General features: G+C 42.5%; 1 protein-coding gene across 1 annotated transcript in view; it reads left to right on the plus strand.

The window, feature by feature from the left end:
• The first annotated feature begins 1160 nt into the window (after window positions 1–1160).
• LOC126237354 (calpain-5-like) overlaps window positions 1161–21528 on the plus strand; it is a 252548-nt gene continuing 232180 nt past the window's right edge. Inside the window, exons 1-2 of the mRNA XM_049947420.1 lie at window positions 1161–1265; window positions 20325–20511. Of these exons, the coding sequence (XP_049803377.1) occupies window positions 1264–1265; window positions 20325–20511 (189 nt within the window). The 5' untranslated portion in view covers window positions 1161–1263. The remainder of the gene's footprint in view (window positions 1266–20324; window positions 20512–21528) is intronic.

Consider the following 21528-nt stretch of genomic DNA (forward strand, 5'->3'; position numbering starts at 1 on the left):
GACGACGCTTCATCCAGTCCCAAACATGCTCAATGGGGGACAAATCCGGAGATCTTGCTGGCCAGGGTAGTTGACTTACACCTTCTAGAGCACGTTGGGTGGCACGGGATACATGCGGACGTGCATTGTCCTGTTGGAACAGCAAGTTCCCTTGCCGGTCTAGGAATGGTAGAACGATGGGTTCGATGACGGTTTGGATGTACCGTGCACTATTCAGTGTCCCCTCGACGATCACCAGTGGTGTACGGCCAGTGTAGGAGATCGCTCCCCACACCATGATGCCGGGTGTTGGCCCTGTGTGCCTCGGTCGTATGCAGTCCTGATTGTGGCGCTCACCTGCACGGCGCCAAACACGCATACGACCATCATTGGCACCAAGGCAGAAGCGACTCTCATCGCTGAAGACGACACGTCTCCATTCGTCCCTCCATTCACGCCTGTCGCGACACCACTGGAGGCGGGCTGCACGATGTTAGGGCGTGAGCGGAAGACGGCCTAACGGTGTGCGGGACCGTAGCCCAGCTTCATGGAGACGGTTGCGAATGGTCCTCGCCGATACCCCAGGAGCAACAGTGTCCCTAATTTGCTGGGAAGTGGCGGTGCGGTCCCCTACGGCACTGCGTAGGATCCTACGGTCTTGGCGTGCATCCGTGCGTCGCTGCGGTCCGGTCCCAGGTCGACGGGCACGTGCACCTTCCGCCGACCACTGGCGACAACATCGATGTACTGAGGAGACCTCACGTCCCACGTGTTGAGCAATTCGGCGGTACGTCCACCCGGCCTCCCGCATGCCCACTATACGCCCTCGCTCAAAGTCCGTCAACTGCTCATACGGTTCACGTCCACGCTGTCGCGGCATGCTACCAGTGTTAAAGACTGCGATGGAGCTCCGTATGCCACGGCAAACTGGCTGACACTGACGGCGGCGGTGCACAAATGCTGCGCAGCTAGCGCCATTCGACGGCCAACACCGCGGTTCCTGGTGTGTCCGCTGTGCCGTGCGTGTGATCATTGCTTGTACAGCCCTCTCGCAGTGTCCGGAGCAAGTATGGTGGGTCTGACACACCGGTGTCAATGTGTTCTTTTTTCCATTTCCAGGAGTGTATTCACTTCAAAAGAAGAATTGATAGCCGGAGTTGATAACTATTTTGCAGGCCTGGAGGAAACTCATTTTCGATTTGGGATCAAGGCACTGGAACATCATTGAACCAAGTGCATTAATCTACAAGGAGACTACATTGAAAAATTAAAAAAGTTTCAGTGATGTAAGTACTTTTTTCTATTCCATTCTGAGAACTTTTCAAACCACCCTCATAACACAAATCCTAAAGGTGGTATGCAAGCTGTAGTTTTCCTAACAGCTTTCTCACTGGAAGTTTCTCTAAGGCCAAACAGTATTAAAAATTCGGCAGGGACAACATTTTTTGTTACACAGGCTAACAATTTCACACCTTCTATGGTATCTTATTTTTTAAAACTAGTTTTATGTTTTCATGATAAAATACCAGTTGTACTGGTATGAAATGAGCGTTTTTTTGTGAAAATGAAACACTAATTTTTAATTGAAAAGTAAAAACATTTTATTTAAAGCACTGACCATTGCTTTCTATACATTTTGACCACCTTTATGGCAATTTGTGGACACCACGCCAATAGAAATGTTCGTCTTTTGAAGCAAACCAATCAGACACCCAATTTTCGACTTCTTCGTAGGAATCGAAATGTTCCTCAGCCAATGCATGTCCCATTGATGAAAACAAATGGTAGTCGGAAGGGGCCATGTCTGATGAATATGGCGAGTGGGGTAGCAGCTCCCAGCCAAGTGGTTTGATTGTATCCTGAACCAGTTTTGCTTTGTGTGCAGGTGCATTGTCGTGTAAAAAAATTACTTTGCCATGTCTTCTGGCCCATTCTGGTCTTTTTTCGATCAATGCATAGTTCAAATTGATCATTTGTTGTCTGTAGCGATTCGTATTCAAAGTTTCACTGGGTTTTAGAAGCTCATGATACACCACACCTTTCTGATCCCACCAAACACAGAGCATAGTCTTCTTGCCAAATCGATCTGGTTTTGCAGTCGATGTTGATGGTTGTCCTGGATTAACCCATGATTTTTCCCATTTAGGATTCTTAAAATAAATCCATTTTTCATTGCCAGTAACAGTTCGATGCAAAATTAATTTTCTTTCATGTCTTTGAAGCAAAATTTGACAAATGGTTTTTCGGTTTTCCATCTATCTTTCATTCAATTCATGTGGCACACTTTTGGATCTTTCCCATATCTTTCAAATGGTCAGAAATTGTTTTTTGTGCAACATTTAGCAATGTTGCCATTTGCTTCTAACTCAGAGTATCATCTTCATCCAATATTGCTTGCAATTTGGCATCTTATAACTTTTCTGGTGGTCTTCCATGTTCTTCATTTCTTACATCAAAATTATTATTTCTGAACCGTTGAAACCATCTTTTGCGTGTTGCTTCTGAAAGAGCATGATCACCATTTGCCTCGACAAGCATTCAATGCTACTCTGCAGCACTTTTTTTTCAAACGAAAACAAAAAATTAATGCTTTCCGCAAATCATCACTTTCAGGTACAAAATTTGACATTGTTAACACGATGAAAACATGAGATGTTGTTTGTTCCATGACTTGATGTATACTAAATATCTTTGACAGATGCCATACCAACCAAACAAAAAAAAATTAAGGTTAATTCACAACAAATGTTCCCTATCAACACATTTGTATCTTAACGCTCATTTCGTACCAGTACACCTGGTATGTCCGGCTTTACACTATGCAAAAAGAAATATATATCAGATTTTTTAAAATTTGTAATGCTGTAATTGCCCCCTGTTGCAACGCATAAGTTTTAATCTTGGCTCAAAAGTGACTACAATCTTCCTCTGTAATGGTGCGAAGACATTGTGCCCCACAACATCATCCCACCTAAATGGTGAATGGGTTACCTCCCCTCAGGCGCTACAGCTACTGCGAGGTGCCACTTTGCTTATAGGGATCCTTTGCTGTTTTATTCATCCACTTGTCAATGATAAACCCCTCCATGACCACTCTACAGGAGGATGCGAAACAGGAGGGCTGAAAAAGTGTAAACACCTTTTGCTGTTTTGGATAACGTTCAAATGATATTGAATGGTTCTGAACTAGTGGTTCCACCCTGTATACCAGAGCAAAAATTGACATTGCACTAGGAGTCAGGTCACATGCAGTGGGGATGCAGCCACATGATGTCCTTACAGTAGCATTGAATCATCTCGTGGGTGTCAGTAGTGTCAGATTTCAAGAACATTATCCTGTTACTCATCACACTATGACCTCCAGGGGGCTCGCCGCACTTTGGTTGGTTTGTGCTTGGCTACCCTGGGGACCCAGCCTTTGGAGCACTTTTCCTTTCCATGCAGCATGTCTATTCTCGTGCCATACTTCTGCCCCTCCCTTGGGGAACATGTCTGGGATGTTGTTGGAAATCTGTTCTGCATATTCAGTCAGTGATATGAGAACAGTCTCTCCACTGTCTTTCATTCCTTCTTTCATTTTTCCATTCCCCTTCTATCCTTCCTCCACTTCAGCATTTGAGGTTCCTTGTTTTCTTCTTCCTTCCTGTGCGCTCCTGAAGGCCAGCCCATGTGTCTGATGCACAACCAATGACTGGGTTATGTGTAATTCCCAGCCCCAGGTTGACAGGTAGGGTTCCCACATACCCCCTGGTAAAGGCCAGGTCCGAGGAGGGGTGATTGCCTGAGCTGATACCTTCCTAAATTGCTGATTGATCTCTCTCTCAGGTGTTTGGGAGGTGTGACCTGAGGTGTGAACAATCACCTAAGGTGGGTGCGCCCCGTTCTGAGGAGGGCCCCCAGTTGGAAGGAGCAAGTCATTGGAGATGCTGGCAGTCATGGAGGATTTTCTCGCAGTGAGCTAATCATATTTTTCACCACCAATGTCTATCAAACATAAATGGAATCAGGCTAATGGTTCAAAGACCCTCCCAGCTGCACCACCCGTCCTTATGGTTTCACGTACTGAAGATGGCCAGTTCTTTGCTATGGTAAATCCATTTATTATTTAGAAAGGTGTTGATGCAATTGCTGGCCCTGTGAAATCCTGCTCTTGTTTACAAAATGACACTTTGCTTTTGGAGACTACTTCTGATTCTCAGGCATAACAACCGCTTGCAGCTTTGCTCCTCCGTGGCTATTCTGTTCATGTGAAGGACCATCAAATGCTGAATTCTTCCCATGGCGTTATTTACACTAGGCTGCTCAAAGGCCTGACTGAGGCAGAAATCCAAATGTACTCTATGATCAGGGTGTCATTGCATTCCATTGGCTGATGCAAAAACTAGATGCTTCCTTAGTGCCCACGCACTCTTTTTTTCACTTTTAATAGAGTGATTCTTCCATCAAAGATCAAATCAGGCCGTGAAGTTATCACAGTATGACCATACATTCCAATCCTGATGCGCTACTACCATTGTCATCATTAGAACCACACTCAAGAGTCCTGTCAATACTCGGTCAAATGTGTATCCTGTGGTAGAGATCCTCATGAGGGCGATCCTCCTCCTACGTCTCCCCAGTGTATCAACTGAAAAGGCGCCCATGCTGCCTCCTACCGAGATTGTCCGTGTATCTCGATGTGCAGGCTGTCCAGGAGATTTGGGTGAAGGAAAATGTGCCTTATCCAGTCACTTGCAAGTTGTTGGTTGGTCGGAAACCCCACATTCTACCACCTGACACCTTCATCTTGCTACATCTCGCTCCATGAAGGACATGGCCCTGCAGACATGTGACCTCAAATTTAGCACCATGGTTTTGAAATTGCCCAGCATCACAGTAGCACCCCATCTCCTCCTCCAGCTGTGCAACGAGCCACCGAACTTTCACCTCAATGGGCAAAGTCACCTGCTACACAACCAGCAGGCCAGAAAGGACAAAAGGAGTACTTCCACTATCATTTCCTATGTCCCTCCAGCCAACAAACATCTGAGTCTTCCTCTGCCAACAGGGAAGGTTCCAAGAAATCAAACAAAGGGAAACGGTCTTCTCCTTCACTGTCTCAAAGATCCTCTTTGGTGGTGTCGCAAAGATCCTCTTAGATGGTATCGCCATGTGATACCCTCACCTGGCCGACCTATGTGTCACCAGTGTTCACCACCAACCGTTTTTGTCCCCTGGATTCTTTAGACCGACTTAAGGAGGATGCCAACACCTCTGAAGACCTCGTGGAGCAGGATCCTCCTGCCTTTGTGCCCTGTAGCAGTGAGTCTTTGAAGACTGGCACTTGGCAGCCGTCAAGGTGCCAACCCTTCATTTTTTCCTCGTCATTACTCCTCTCCAATGGAACATTCACAGCCTTTGAGCCAACAAAGAGGATTTATGGTTGCTCTTAGAATTACAGTGTCTGATTGTACTTTGCCTCCAGGAAACAAAATTGCATCCTCATGACCGCTTTGAGCTCTTGCATTTCTTCCCAGTCCGCTTTGACCTTGCCCCCAGGATACCATTCCATCTCATGGGAGAGTCATGTTTTTCATCTGGGGTGATGATCATAGTCAACCAATCTCCCTGACTACCCTGCTCCAAGCTGTTGCAGTCCATGTTTTTCTTCCTCCCTTGACCTTTTCCCTTTGTACCATTTACAACCCTCCATCATTCAGTGTCACCAGGGCAAACTTCCTCAAGCTTATTGGGCATCTCCCTCACCCCTCTCTGCTGCTTGATGACTTAAGTGTGCACCATCCCCTTGGGGCTCACCCAGAACCTGTCAGAGAGGTGCACTCTTGGCTGACCTTGTCAATCACCTTAACCCCATCTGCCTTAACATGGGAGCACCCACATTCCTTTCAGACTCCACTTACACCTATTCCCATTTGGACCTCTCCTTCTGCACTGTCTAGCTTGCCCATCATCTTGAGTGGTCCATTCTCTCTGAAACATACTTGAGCGATCATTTCCTGTGTGCCATCCGTTAGCTGACTCCTACCCTTCCCACATGAACACCCAAATGGCAGGTTTCTAGGGCCAACTGGAGGCTTTACTCCTCCCTGGTGACCTTCGATTAACAACTTTTCCCCAATTGCGATGACCAGGTGTGATCTCTTACAGACATTGTCCTTACCACCACTGGATGTTCCATTCCTTGCACTTCTTTTTTTACCAAACTGTGTCCCAGTCTCTTGGTGGACTGAGGCATGCTGTGACGCCATTCATGCGCTGAGATGTTCTCTCCATGTTTTTAACTGTCATGCTATGATGGCAAATTGCATTCATTATAAAAGGTTGCATGCACAGTGTCTTTGCATTCTTCAGGATAGCAAATAAGCTAGCTGGATTTCATTTACTAGTTCTTTTAACATTTCTATTTCCTCTTCCATTGTGTGGGCCAAGCTCCGAAGGCTCTCTGGGACCAAGGTCCAGTCCCCAGTTTTCAGCCTGACAGTAGCAGATGATGTCATAGGGGATGCTATTGCTATCTCCAGCACCTTGGCCTGCGATTTTGCAGAGATTTTGAGCTCCTTCCACAATCACCCTGTCTCCCTCCATTGGAAATGAGTAGAGGAGGCTCGGGTAATACCCTTCTCTTCCCAGAATAGTGAGTGCTACAATGCCACCTTTACTATGAGGGAGCTACATCGTGCTCTCACTTTATCCCAATCCTCTTCCCCAGGGCCAGATGATGTTCACAGTCAGATGTTGCAACACCTTTCTCTTGTGGGCAAGCACCTTCTCCTTCCTCCAACAACCACATCTGGGCAGAGGGCATGTTCCCAGATGCTGGCGTGAAGCCAATGTCATGCCCATACGTAAGCCCAGTAAGGACAAACACCTTCCATCTAGCTACCGCCACATTTCTCTCGCAAGCTTGTTTGCAAGGGTTCTGTCCTGAGCGTTTTCCTCTTTGCTATGGCTATTAACCCTATAATTGCCTGTCTCTCACCAGGCATCTCCAGCTCCCTTTTCATTGCCAATGCTGCAGAGTACTCTTTGAAAAATCAAACTGGGATTCCATCTGGTCCTGGTGCCTTATTTGTTTTCATCTCTTTGAGTTGTTTCTCTACGCCACGGATGCTTATTACCATGTCATCCACACGGAAGTCCATTCAGTGGTCAAACAATGGTATGTTTGTACGATTCTCTGGTATGAATAATTTCTTAAATATGAAGTTTAAAACTTCAGCTATTGTTTTGCCATCTGTAACTGCCATACCTGACTGGTCAACATATGGCTGGATAGAAGCTGTAGACCTATTTAGTGATTTTACATAGGACCATAATTTTCTCAGGTTCTCTTCCAGATCTTTTACTAAAGTATAATGGGGGTGGTTACATGCTTGGTGCATAGATCTTTTCACCCATGCACGAGTATCTTCTAACCTTTGCTTGTCATCTCTTTTGAACCGAGGGTGCAACAGCCTCTGCTGCGTCAGCATTTTCTGAATCTCGTTATTAAACTGTGGTGGATCTTTTCCATCCCTAACTGTTTTCGTCTTTTTAAGTATTTACCGTAGTTCTATCATTATTTATACAAATGGATCCCAGCAGGAGAAAGCTCTCAGTTGTTCTGCTGTTTTCCCTGATAGGGTTTTTAAAGTGTGTTTTCCAGAAATATTTACAAATTATGATGCAGAGTTATATGGCATTCTGATGGCACTGGAGAGGGTTCTCAGATGTCACTGTATGAGTTTTCTTGTCTGTTCAGACTCTCTTAGTGCACTGCAAGCACTTCACCAAATGTATCCAGTACACTAGCAGATTCAGCTCATCCATGGCTCCTTACAGTAGCTCCAACACCATGGCAAGGAGGTGATCTTTTAGTGGGTACCTGGCCACATTGGGATACAGGGTAATTACATGGCCAACAAAGCTGCCAAGTAAGCATGTTAGGTAGTGCTGTCCATCGCTGGCCCATCCCATTGCCCACCATCATCTCATTTTCTGACAGATGCATCGTGTGTTAGTGGGAGACTGGATGGTTGCTGGTGACAGATAACAAACTGCGGTCACTCAAATCGACCACAAAGGCTTGGTGGACTTCATGTCAGCCTTGCCGCTGGCAGGAGGTTTTGCTTACCAGATTGCACATTGGGCATAGCCCTTTCACACATGGCTTCCTCCTCCGGCTGGGGGCTCCACCACTCTGTGAAGTTTTTTGCGTGCCACTTTCAGTTCAGCATATTGTGATTACATGTGTCCTATATACTGATATTAGGGCAGCCCTCAGTCTCACTGGAGATCTGCCCACCATCCTCTCAGATACTGATACCAGTGTTGCAAGAGTGGTGAAATTTTGTGAAATGTCAGGCCTCATCCCTAAATTGGTGGGGAAGACCGGCAGACTTTAATATGTTATAAACTGCTCCGCATGCGGGGACAGCCTTCATCCCCACCCATGAGATCAGCATGCTGACTTTTCGTCATGGCGCTGATGACCATGATGTCGAGTGCCTTCTCAACCCAAATAATAATCATCATCATCATCATCCATCCCTTACCCACTTACTAGGCACATAATTCTCTAAACCACGATTTACAATCTGCTTAAACTTTGCCCATAATTCCTCTGCGCCCATCTTACTGGAACTAAGTGATGTCAGTTCACTGTCTAAGAGAGATGCTAACAACTGCTTCTCAGATGTTTCTAGCAGAAACACTCTCCTAGCCTTCTTAACTGATTTGTTAACTTTTGTAATCATAGTTGCTATAATGACATCATAATTGCCAATCCCCGTTTCTACACTGACATTGTCGATAAAGTCTGGCCTATTTGTAGTTGCAAGTTCTAAGATATTTCCATAGCCCGTGACCCACTGAACTAGCTGCTCAAGACACGTTTTCAAAAATGTGTTGAAAAGCACTTCATCTGACTGACTGTCTGTATCCCCTGCAATTAATCCATAGACATCCAAGTCTATGCTCTGTAGGCTAACACTACCTCCAATTAGTATTGCATGTCTGAGTATTTATGCACTACTGACCATAGACTTACTTTGAATGACCCTAGAACTGTCACAGCAGAATCACTTGGCCAGTAAAAATATCCAACAATTAACTGGGTTTCACGTAGACCTGTTATATGCGACTTCACTGCCACACTCAACTTCGACCTCAATAGAGACAATATTTTGTCAGCTGCAGTGAACACTCCCCCTCACTTGCCCTCTGTTCTGTCTTTCTGTTGTGTATTCCATAACTCACTAAACACCTCACAGCTTACCACTTTGGGTTTCATCCAGTTCTTGGTCCTGAGAATAATTTTAGCATGAGAACTTTCTTGGAGGGCAGTAAATTCGAGAGTTCCATTACAAATACTTCCAAAATTTACTGATAGTATTCTGATAGTCAGTCTTTAATCTAAACACAGTCTGACTTGCCTTGCTGTGTATCAACTGGCAAGTGTTCATCAGAACTCTTCAAATTAATGCCTGGCCTGCAAGTGGCAAGTGGATTAGGTTGGGGCGTGGTTTGTGCCAGGTGGGATGGGTGGAGGGAGAGAGGGGGGACAGGCGGCTAACACCTTGGAGTGAGATAGCTGACTTGCTAGCTAGGAATTCGGGAGAGAGAGTTGGCAGGTGCATGGATTAGATGTGTGATGCACAGTTGCAAAGCCAGTAGGGAGTGGCACATACTGAAGCTGACTTGGGGATGTGAATTGGGAGGGGGTGACAGGATGGAGGAAGGGAAAGTTATTGGGTGGAGGGTGTGGAGACATTTGGTTACTGTAAATTGAGGTCAGAATGATTACAGGAGTGCTAGCTGAATATGTTGCAAAGATAACTCCAATCTTTGTTGTTCAGAGAAGCTGGTGGTACAGGGAAGGATCTAAGTGGTCTGGGCTATGAAGCAGACATTGGAATTGAATGTGTTATGCTCAGCTGCATGTTGTGCCACCAGGTGGTCAACTTTGTTCTTGGCAGCAGTTTGGTGTTGGCCATTCATCCTGGTGGGCAGCTGTTTGGTAGTTGTACCAACATAAAAATCTGTGCAGTGTTTACAGCAGAGTTGGTTTATGTGGTAAGCTAGATCAATATCACTGCCACCAGCATCTCACTGTTGGCAACAGAAACACACATTTGTGACAGATGCTGATAGCGGTTGTGCAGGGACGTGTGCCTACTGAGCCATGCCCTCAGTGGCTCCAACTGTTGAATGTTTGACTTTGTTGATGGAGGCATGGCCTCATCTCTGTTTGCACTGCTTCATCACTATCAAAATGACATCCTTGGAAGTGTTTTTAAAGTTTCTCCATTGATGCTGCCATGTTTTTGGGGTCAAAATGATGAACACAGCTTTCATCACCTGTCAGAATGTTGTTGAAGAATCCATTACTCTCACACTCGAAACACAAAGAAATAGTTGAAAGATGTCCAGTCTCCTCTGTTTCATGTCGGAAATGAGCGCTGGAGGCACCCACCATGCACACAGTTTTCAGCACTGCACCCTGCAATGATGTCCTGTACATATTCTCATGATTAGACCTCAGACTTTGAGTCCAAAAATCTTCAATTAGGTACCTAAAATAGGTTCTATCACTTACAGAAATAGGTTATCAAAATCTGACATTTTACTGTCTAGAAAGATAGATTGACAAAATCCACATTATGTTATTGTCCATGCCCATAATTACAGTCACAGTAAATAATTAACACTTTCTCCAGATTTTTCTGTTAATAGCATCTTATATGGCGAGAATGAGCATTTCATGTCAACAGATTTCACCGGAGCATATTTAAATGTGGGGCCGCACACTCATGTTCTATTGATTTACCTGATAAGATGTCAGCCACTGTGCGGATGGTGGTCAGTCCTGGGTTTTCTTGTAGCACAGTCTTTAGTTTCTCACTGTCTTTCATACCAGTAGAACCTGGGACCAAGTTGATTTTTCTGTCACCCCTTCTATCAGTCGCAGTTACATGTAGACTGGTTTCCCTGAATTCTCAGAGGTTTAATAATAGGGACCAAAAATCCATAATGAGATTTTATGTATGCAATGTTGTTGGAGATTGTTGAATCCTTTAGAAGATCTTTAGCTGAAGTAATGCTCACTGCCTCCCCCTGCAATTTAAGAACAGTGTTCTTAATTTCTTCCAAATGCTCGCTGTAATATTCTACGGCCTCTAGCTACATTCCCCAGTGAGGAAGTCTGAGTTCTGGTGGAACTGATATACTGGGAAGTTCCTCACAAAATAACTGGATTCTTGGGGGTGCTTTAATAAAAACCTTTTTGATGTGGAAATTAGGGACATATTGTCTCAGCTACACGATTCATGGCATGGGCAAAACATGTGATATAGAGCAAGGCTGGGTAAAAGACTTTCAACAATTTAACAGTACTTTATTTTCATCTAGACTGTTGGGGAAACGTAATTTGAGAGCTTTATTAACAAATTGAGCAATTGTTCCCTGGGTAGTCCTTTTTAGCTGCTGCAGATCAGGTGAGGTACAGAGAGAGTGTCAGGATCTAACTTTCCAACAATCAAATCAGCCACATATTGACCTTGTCTGTCAGTTGTCTCTTCGACAGAGATCCACAGGTATGAATCGCCTATATCTTCCCTTATCCTGCTCAATGTATTTTCATATAAAGTATCTAAACAGTTAGTTCTTGCTCTGTGTGGATTCTGATGGAATGCTGTGGTGACAGTATTTCTCTAGAAAACTTTTGAACTGGCTATTTTCAGCTGTATTGAATGATGTGTTTGCTGCAACAATGATTCGACACAGGTCAAGATGAAATTCGCTTTTGTTTGTTGCGTTTGGTTTAGTTAAAAATGCTGGTTTCAAGTTTTATTTATATTTTAAATTTGCCTGATGTTTAATCCCTGCAACATGCTGACTTAAATGTGATCTCTGTTCAGAACATACCTAAAAACAAAAGAAATGAGATATACCTTGTGGAAGAATTTACGTACACTCCTGGAAATGGAAAAAAGAACACATTGACACCGGTGTGTCAGACCCACCATACTTGCTCCGGACACTGCGAGAGGGCTGTACAAGCAATGATCACACGCACGGCACAGCGGACACACCAGGAACCGCGGTGTTGGCCGTCGAATGGCGCTAGCTGCGCAGCATTTGTGCACCGCCGCCGTCAGTGTCAGCCAGTTTGCCGTGGCATACGGAGCTCCATCGCAGTCTTTAACACTGGTAGCATGCCGCGACAGCGTGGACGTGAACCGTATGTGCAGTTGACGGACTTTGAGCGAGGGCGTATAGTGGGCATGCGGGAGGCCGGGTGGACGTACCGCCGAATTGCTCAACACGTGGGGCGTGAGGTCTCCACAGTACATCGATGTTGTCGCCAGTGGTCGGCGGAAGGTGCACGTGCCCGTCGACCTGGGACCGGACTGCAGCGACGCACGGATGCACGCCAAGACCGTAGGATCCTACGCAGTGTCGTAGGGGACCGCACCGCCACTTCCCAGCAAATTAGGGACACTGTTGCTCCTGGGGTATCGGCGAGGACCATTCGCAACCGTCTCCATGAAGCTGGGCTACGGTCCCGCACACCGTTAGGCCGTCTTCCGCTCACGCCCCAACATCGTGCAGCCCGCCTCCAGTGGTGTCGCGACAGGCGTGAATGGAGGGACGAATGGAGACGTGTCGTCTTCAGCGATGAGAGTCGCTTCTGCCTTGGTGCCAATGATGGTCGTATGCATGTTTGGCGCCGTGCAGGTGAGCGCCACAATCAGGACTGCATACGACCGAGGCACACAGGGCCAACACCCGGCATCATGGTGTGGGGAGCGATCTCCTACACTGGCCATACACCACTGGTGATCGTCGAGGGGACACTGAATAGTGCACGGTACATCCAAACCGTCATCGAACCCATCGTTCTACCATTCCTAGACCGGCAAGGGAACTTGCTGTTCCAACAGGACAATGCACGTCCGCATGTATCCCGTGCCACCCAACGTGCTCTAGAAGGTGTAAGTCAACTACCCTGGCCAGCAAGATCTCCGGATCTGTCCCCCATTGAGCATGTTTGGGACTGGATGAAGCGTCGTCTCACGCGGTCTGCACGTCCAGCACGAACGCTGGTCCAACTGAGGCGCCAGGTGGAAATGGCATGGCAAGCCGTTCCACAGGACTACATCCAGCATCTCTACGATCGTCTCCATGGGAGAATAGCAGCCTGCATTGCTGCGAAAGGTGGATATACACTGTACTAGTGCCGACATTGTGCATGCTCTGTTGCCTGTGTCTATGTGCCTGTGGTTCTGTCAGTGTGATCATGTGATGTATCTGACCCCAGGAATGTGTCAATAAAGTTTCCCCTTCCTGGGACAATGAATTCACGGTGTTCTTATTTCAATTTCCAGGAGTGTACGAGATCTACTTAGCAAAATTAACTTACGTTTAAGGGGTTAGAAACAATGTTCTCTGAGTGGGCATAGCAGATAAAAGGCTAAAATTTTGCTTACATCTTTGTTGCACACATTGCAGTGAATAACTTCTGTCCTCAGATAAATCACGAAATTCTTGTAACCAGTGATGGATCAGAGATGATTTGGAGCTGGCTACTTTCAGCATGCTTGACTTTCCACAAATACACTCTCACTGAGAAACATTTCACCACATCCAAACAGCACACTGACCGACTGAATGAAGACAGTGCAGTTGTTTTAAACATGCTGTTCCGACAGGGCAGGAAGGCACCGGAGGCAGATCACAAGGCTCCTCCATGCCCTGCCGGCCCATATGAGCAGGGCGGGTTGTAACAGCCTGGCATATGCTGTCATTGTCTGACTCATGATTGGCATTCACACTTTCAAACAAACCAGTTATCATTCAATTGTTGTTGTTGTGGTCTTCAGTCCTGAGACTGGTTTGATGCAGCTCTCCATGCTACTCTATCCTGTGCAAGCTTCTTCATCTCCCAGTACCTACTGCAACCTACATCCTTCTGAATCTGCTTAGTGTATTGATCTCTTGGTCTCCCTCTACGATTTTACTGTTTTCTAATTAGCCAGGAAGACCAGAAGAGTAGTTTTAGTAATGCAAATTTTATTTGACTGGTTTTTTAAAAATGAGGTACAGTCAGGTTCTAACATGAATTTATGTATTTTTAAGATTTTTAAAAATGAGGTAAAGCAGGTTCTAACATAAAATTAGGTATTTTAGGTTCTATAAAATTACAATTTTCGATGAAATATTTGCATAATTCTTTACTGGAAAGACTACAAGAAAATGTTAGTCATAAAAAATTTTATTTAATTGGATTTTTAAAATTTAGGTGCAATCAGATACCAACCTGAAATTAGGTATTTTTAGGTGCTATAAAACTAGCGTTTCCAATCATAAATTGGTGTAATTTGTGTATGTACAACTTTTATTGCCTTTATTTAATGAGGAACAAAATAGGTTTTTACTTAAAATCCAAGGTCTACTCATGATACACCAAACCTAACTGAGAGCTGTGTTGGTGTTATCTGATGATTTCCTCTGATGAATTCATCAGTCTAATTCTGATGATTCTCATTGACTGCTGCATACAGTCATCTACTCTGTCACACACATTGAGGTTAGCACCACTGTTTCCTTCATTACAAGCTTGAATAAACCATCATATATTACTGATGTTGATAAAATCATCACTGTATACAGCTATTCATTCCTCAATGTATTTCAGTTGGAGGCACGTTCTCTGTTGTTAGAACCTCTATTCAATTACTGCATGCTGCTTTTATGCCCTAACATATTAAGCTACACAGTTACATTTTACACACTACAATTCGGAGCTGTCTAAGCCCTCTAGTGGGAGTGGGTTGCAACTTGTCCCAGCAAAGTGGGAAAGTTGACTGAGTAATATGTATGACATGTAATATCTCAGTCAATATTGAGAACAGGACAAAAAATGCAGATGCATTACTTTTCAGCACGCACTCATGGTAAGCACTGCCCAGTAACAGTATGTTGTGGAGGGAGAAGTTGTGGTTCTGGGATGCCTGTGTCACTGAGAGATGTTTCTACAGTACCTGGTTTGTGACGGTTAGGGTCTGGCGGAGCCTAAAAAGGTGAAAGTTCTTGTGAATGTAGGGGTGGGATTCAGAGAAGGGAATTTTTGTGGTTGGGTTGTTGGGTCAGGATTCCATGGTATAGGCAGCATTTAAAGAAAGGGATGTGGGACTGGGTTTTAATTGTCCTTGCCTCAATCTCTGGTAATCCACTGTTCCCACATCCTCCACCCAACAGTTTTCCATTCCTCTATCCTGTCACCCCCTTCCAATTCACATCCCCACGTCACCTTCAGCTAGCGCTGACCCTGACTAGCTTCGACAACCATGTATCACATAAGTAGCTTGTGCACCTGCCACGCATCCTCCCCCCCTCCCCCCTTCTATATTCCTAGACAGCAAATTGGCTGTCTTCCCTCCAAGCCACTAGCCACCCTACCCCAACCCTTCTTCCTATCTCCCAATTTTCTCCCCCTCTACTCAACCCACCTGAAACATGTGTGGTCCCTTTCTCCTACTGTGTTTACATACCACCAGAACTTTCCTGCAAAGATATCTTATCATGTACATGAGTGTATAATGTAAGTACATTAGAACATCATGGAATTGTTTATTAAGACATCCAATTAGTTTGTTGTACCTGAAAGGTTCATTTTATAGTTTTACATAACAGGAAATGAGCTAGCATCTGATTGACGTAGTGTAACATGGTGTGTTCTGCAGGTTTGCACACTGGGAACTCTTCTTTTTTTATATACATCAGTAATGTGTCTTCAACTGCAGTACATTATTCTAAAGCTTTTTTGTGTACAGTTAATATAAGCATAATGATCACAAGCTTGGATCAGAAACCGTATAATATTGCAAATGCTGTAAAAGCTGATTTTCACTATTATGCAGACACTATATCGTGACAGTTTTAGGTGGGGAGTGCTGAGAACTATGGTTGCACAAGATACCAGTAGAGGTCGAGCCTGTGTCAACTGCAGCAAACAATTGCATTGTAGCCACTGCCAAATGCTTTGTGTACTCCAGTTTGGTTTGTCTTGTGGATTGCTTGTTTTTTTCACTTTGAAGTAAGTAAGACACTGATACTGGTGCATAAATGGATTCGAATGAGATACTCACCACAACAAAAGGAATCAGCAATCCCTATTACTGTTACGTCAGTTCTTCTTTTGTGAAGGCACAGAAGATGGAAGTAAGATCACAGCTCTGTGAGAGGGAGGCAGAGCTTTTTCCCTCTCACCACTCCTCTCCTCTTGGGCAGTCTAAGTTCCTGTTTGTTTACAGTCCTTGCGAACTGCCACAATATACTGTCTGCATAATACCTTAACAATCTCGTACTTTCAAAATATGTAAGATGTTATCCTGCATAGCTTGTTGGATTAGCTTTTTTAAGTGAAAGTATGTCATTGAGATTCACCTATATGTACATACATATTCTGCAAGCTACCATGTGGTATTTGGTAAGGGGTACCTTGTACCCCTACTGTTCATTTACTTTCCTGTTCCACTTGTAAACAGACCAAAGTGATTGTCTATATGCTCCGTATGAGCCTTAATTTCTCTAATCTTGTGTGTCAGTGGCAGTAGAATTGTTCTGCAGTCAATTTCAAATGCTGGTCATTTAAATTTTCTCAATAATATTTTGTGAAAAGAACATTGTCTTCCCTTTCAGTTCATAAAGCATCTCATGAATACTTTTGTGTTGATCAGACCTACTGGTAACAAATCTAGCAGCCGACCTCTAAGTTGGTTCGATGTCTTTCTTTAATTCAACCTGATGATGATCCCAAGCACTTGAGCAGCACTCAAGAATGGGTCGCACTTTGTTGTGTATGCAGTCTCCTTTACGGATGAACCTCATTTTCCTAAAATTCTCCCAATAAACCAAACCTTCCCTACTAATGTCATTACATGCTCATTCTATTTCATATTGCTTTGCTACATTATGCCTAAACATTGAATCAGTGTGACTGTGTTGAGCAGCACCCTACTAATGCTGTATTCAAACATTACATGTTTGTTTTTCTTACTCATACACATTAACTTATGCTTTCCTACATTTAGATCAAGCTGCCATTCATTACACTAACTAGAAATTCTATGTCATCTCGTATACTTCTGCCTTCACTCAGTGATGACACCTTCCCGTACATAACAGCATTATCATCAAATAGGTAAAGACTGTTGCTCACTCTGTCCATCAGACCATTATTGTATATAGAAAATAAGAATGGTCCTATCACACTTCCCTATTATACTTCTGATGATACTCTTGTTTCTGATTAACACTCACAGCAGAACATTTGTTGTTGTATGATTGCTGATATTTGTCACTGTTTTTATCATGTTAGAATGTAATAAGTGCAGTATAACCTGTTAATTTTGTACAAAAGTGTTATAATTTCCTTTCAAATACACTTTTGTCATAATATATTATGCCTATACAATAACTGCAACAAACCTACACTCTCAAATAATAAGATAAAGATCAAAATTTTATTTTGCATGACATCTTGGTGAAACAAATTGAAAGTCTCTGATTAATTTCTGTCCATCTTCAACATTAAATAACTAAAACACAAACAACAAGAAGTATAAACTTTGAGTATGCCACTGCAAGTCTAGTTACAAATATTTTGAATAATCAAGCTTGTAAAAAAACAACAAACTATTTAAAGGACACAATTTTCAGTTTATGGCTGTAGAAGTTTTTGTTCCTCTGTTGAAATGTTGATGTTTTGCCTTTGTCATTGCTATGTCAAGGCACAGACAGTACATACCATAGGGAGGCTAAGTGGTTGACTTTGGTTTATTCAAGAATTTTAGGAAAGTATACTTCATCTGTAAAGGAGACTGCATATACAACAACTGCTCAAGTTTTTGGGATCCCCATCAGGTCAGAGTAAAGAACGACATCAAAACAATTAAGAGGTGGGCTGCTAGATTTGTTACCAATAGGTTTGATCAACATGTGAATGATATTGACATGCTTCATGAACTCAAATGGAAACCCTTGGGAGAAAGATGATGTTCCTTTCATGGAACACTATTGAGAAAATTTAGAGAACTGTACTTGAAACTGACTGTAGAATGATTCTACTGCTGCAAACCTAAATTTCATGTAAGGACCTTGAACATAAGAAAACAGAAATTTTGGCTCATACAGAGGCATACAGACAGTTGTTTTTCTCTCATTCTAGTTGCGAGTGGAACAAAAAAGGAAATGGCTAGTAGCAGTACAAGGTACCCGTGCCACACACCATGTGAGGACTTGTGGAGTATGTTTGTAGATGTTTTTGGGTGAACTCCCAGATGTCAGTAACTTGCTGCCACAGTATTTCAAAGCAGAGCCTTCTGGCCATCGTTAATTGTACACTCAGAAGACCACACAAAGATATCGCTGCAGCAAGTTACTGACATCTGGCAGTTCGCCTGAAATTTTATGGAACAGTCTACACACCGGAAAGTCTTAAATTCCACCATTAACATATTTCCTGAACTTGGCTATTCACATACAAGTTGAACTACAAGCTGTACCCACTGATGCATGTAAAATAATGCCTAAGCTTGGACTATTCAGATGAAAGATGATTTATTTCATCCTGCAGGTGAATGAAATACAACTTACATTGCAAGTTTCATGTGAGTAACTCAAGTTCAGACATTATATTATTTGTCAGTGTCTAAAGCTGTTGTCTCCATTGCTTTAAAGAGGGACACAACCGAATAAGAGTATCATTACTTATATAACTTATACCTGTGTCATCACAGGCATCGAATATATGTGCTTGACGGAGTGCCAAAAACGTACAAAGCCATAAGCAAAAGATGCTATCTTTGAAACAGTTCATACAGGCTGGAGGAACCTATTACAAGAAACTATGTAAATTGCCATGGAAATTAATTCAAGGCAGTCACAATGTGCTCATTGAAATAAAATTTCTGGCAGGTAGCAGAAGTCTTTTCAAATATAGTTCACAGGTGGTTCTCCTTAATAACTCCTATACTGTAGCAAAATTCTTGACTAGAAATCAGTAGTCAATTAAAAGCTATAAAATGGCCTAACATTCTTTTGTTCAGTTGATATGTTCCACATCATAATGTTTATCGTGAATATGACTTATGAAACATGGAATTAACTAAAACCTCTCAAAGCGTACAGTTCCAAAGCTTACACATTGAATGAGTTGGTGCAATGGTAAAGTAATGGACTTGCACTTGAAAAGACTGTGTATCAAATCCCTATCAGGCCATCCACATTTAGGTTTTCCTACGGTTCCCTTGCCTTGCTTAAGGCAAAAACTGTGCTGATTTTGTGAAAGGGATAAGATTGATTTCCTTCTCAATCCTTCTCCAACTCAAACTTGTACTCCATCCCTAATGACATCATCATCAATGGGGTGCTAAATCCTTATCTCCTTCCAAGGACTGCGGAAAGTGCAAAAGTACCTGAATTTAAAATGTAATGATCAGCAAATAGAGAAAGTAAATTCTTCAAAGCTCTTCAACTCACCTAAAATACAGACAGGGATCTTATCAGAGCTTTGTGTTTAGAATACTTCTAATCATTATTATATTGAGGTTTCATTTTCCAAGGACACATTCACTAGCAAAGATTATTTTTTTTTTTTTTTCTTCAAATCGAGTAATCTGAATTATGATTGGATTACATCAGATATATTTGTTCACAATTCTCTTCCTGAAAACATAGATATGCACACTGAATTCACAGAATATTTCTCCATTATGTGCTTTATTTAAGAGAACCTTTCCCTCTACAAAGCAGTCGCCATTGTGAGCTCTAGTCAAGGTTAAAATGAGATTAGCACTACAATAAAGTAAAATTTTTGTCTTTTGTAGAAAAGAGTATATTATCCAAACACAAAAGTGTTCACTGGAGTTCCATTGGACATGAGTAGCATCAGTAGTACAACTTGACAATTTGAGATCTGATTGAAAGGATATCTTTTTAAAAAGTAATTTTACTCATTATGATTTTTTTGTAAATAAGTAAGTGTAAACTGCCAATTTTTTTTACAGGAATGCATATGTTAAATTGCAGCTTAAGTTCTACAGTTGTAAGCACTATATTAATTAGTGTATTAACTTACATCATGGGCTACAGTGGTGTAAGACATGTAATTGTACTATTTTAAATACATATTACATCAATATGCGGCTATTGCAAATGCTTTTCTTTTTCACTTCTCTATCGAATCTTTTGAACTCGTGTCATACCCTTTTCATTGTGACTTGTGTAACAGTTGTAAATGTTTTATTTTATGTCTTCAAATACATAGAACTATTTCCATAATGCTATGTCTATTCATTCAGGGACTTTCTGAAGATGGTAAGAAGCAGGATGAAACCAAAACATTACAGGGGTCAGAAATATGAGAGTCTGAGGAAAAGACAAATGAAGATAAAGAAGCCATTTAATGACCCCCTGTTTCCAGATATAAAATCAAGTATTGGTAACACTGAATCTATTCCTGACAATTTAGAATGGAAAAGGCCAAGTGTAAGTGACATTTTCCTTTTCTTTATCCACAACACAGTCCACCATTTAACTTTTAAAAAAATGGATGAGAGCCAGAAACTGATTTTTTTTAAATGTCCAACTGTAACTGTTAATTATGTCACTATTTAAATACTTTAAGGAGTAAATTTTATTCTAAAATTTGTATATATGCTACATATATATTTAAGAACCATACAGAATTTGGACTTTTTTGTGTCCACATTCTAGTTATCTACCAATCTTCTATACCCATATAACCTGTAGTCACCTGCCGCGAATCTGTCCATATGTTCAGGTAATCCCAGGAACTGCTGTATCTGGTAGGGTTTTTGGTACAGTTTTCTATAGTAAATGGATTAATTCCTGAGGAAGGTTTGTGTATATAATTTATAAACATTTTGTGCAAATTGACTGAACTGTGTCGTATTAAAGTCCACCACCATTGTGCAAATCATGACATTGCCATCTAGCAGTTAATAACAGGTCTCCTTGGGAGCACAGCTTTGTGCAGCATGACATAGCCCCAATCAAACTGAGGGCATGTGTTCTGCTTATGTTAATTTATTGACAACAGGCTGAATATGTTTGGTGCAGTGAGCTCAATGCCGACACTCCTTAATGTAGTTTGATATTATTGTTTGGACACTTTGAAATTGTATGTAAGACTGGTAAACAATGTCCACCTTCAAGAATCAGATATAGACCTTTTACAATCATAAACATATATTTCAATGTATCACTTACATTTTGTGCAGAGCAGTGTATAACGTAAAGTGCACCAACTGGAATGTTGCAGCATTGCTCATAGACTTTGGTGGATATGTGAGCTTCTTACAGGAAGAGATAGAAATGGGTACAATCCTCTTGACATCTTAAAAGTAAAGGGCGGAAAGGGGGTTCAGAAAGTCCTTGTGGATCACTACAGAATTTTTCTAAATACTTGTACAGATGGTTTGGGGAAACATTAAAAAGAAAAGGAAAGAAAAGAAAGATGACAATTTCTGACTGCCAATTTCT

This window comes from Schistocerca nitens, chromosome 2 (assembly GCF_023898315.1).
Source record: "Schistocerca nitens isolate TAMUIC-IGC-003100 chromosome 2, iqSchNite1.1, whole genome shotgun sequence".
In the NCBI taxonomy this organism is placed as follows: Eukaryota; Metazoa; Arthropoda; class Insecta; order Orthoptera; family Acrididae; genus Schistocerca; species Schistocerca nitens.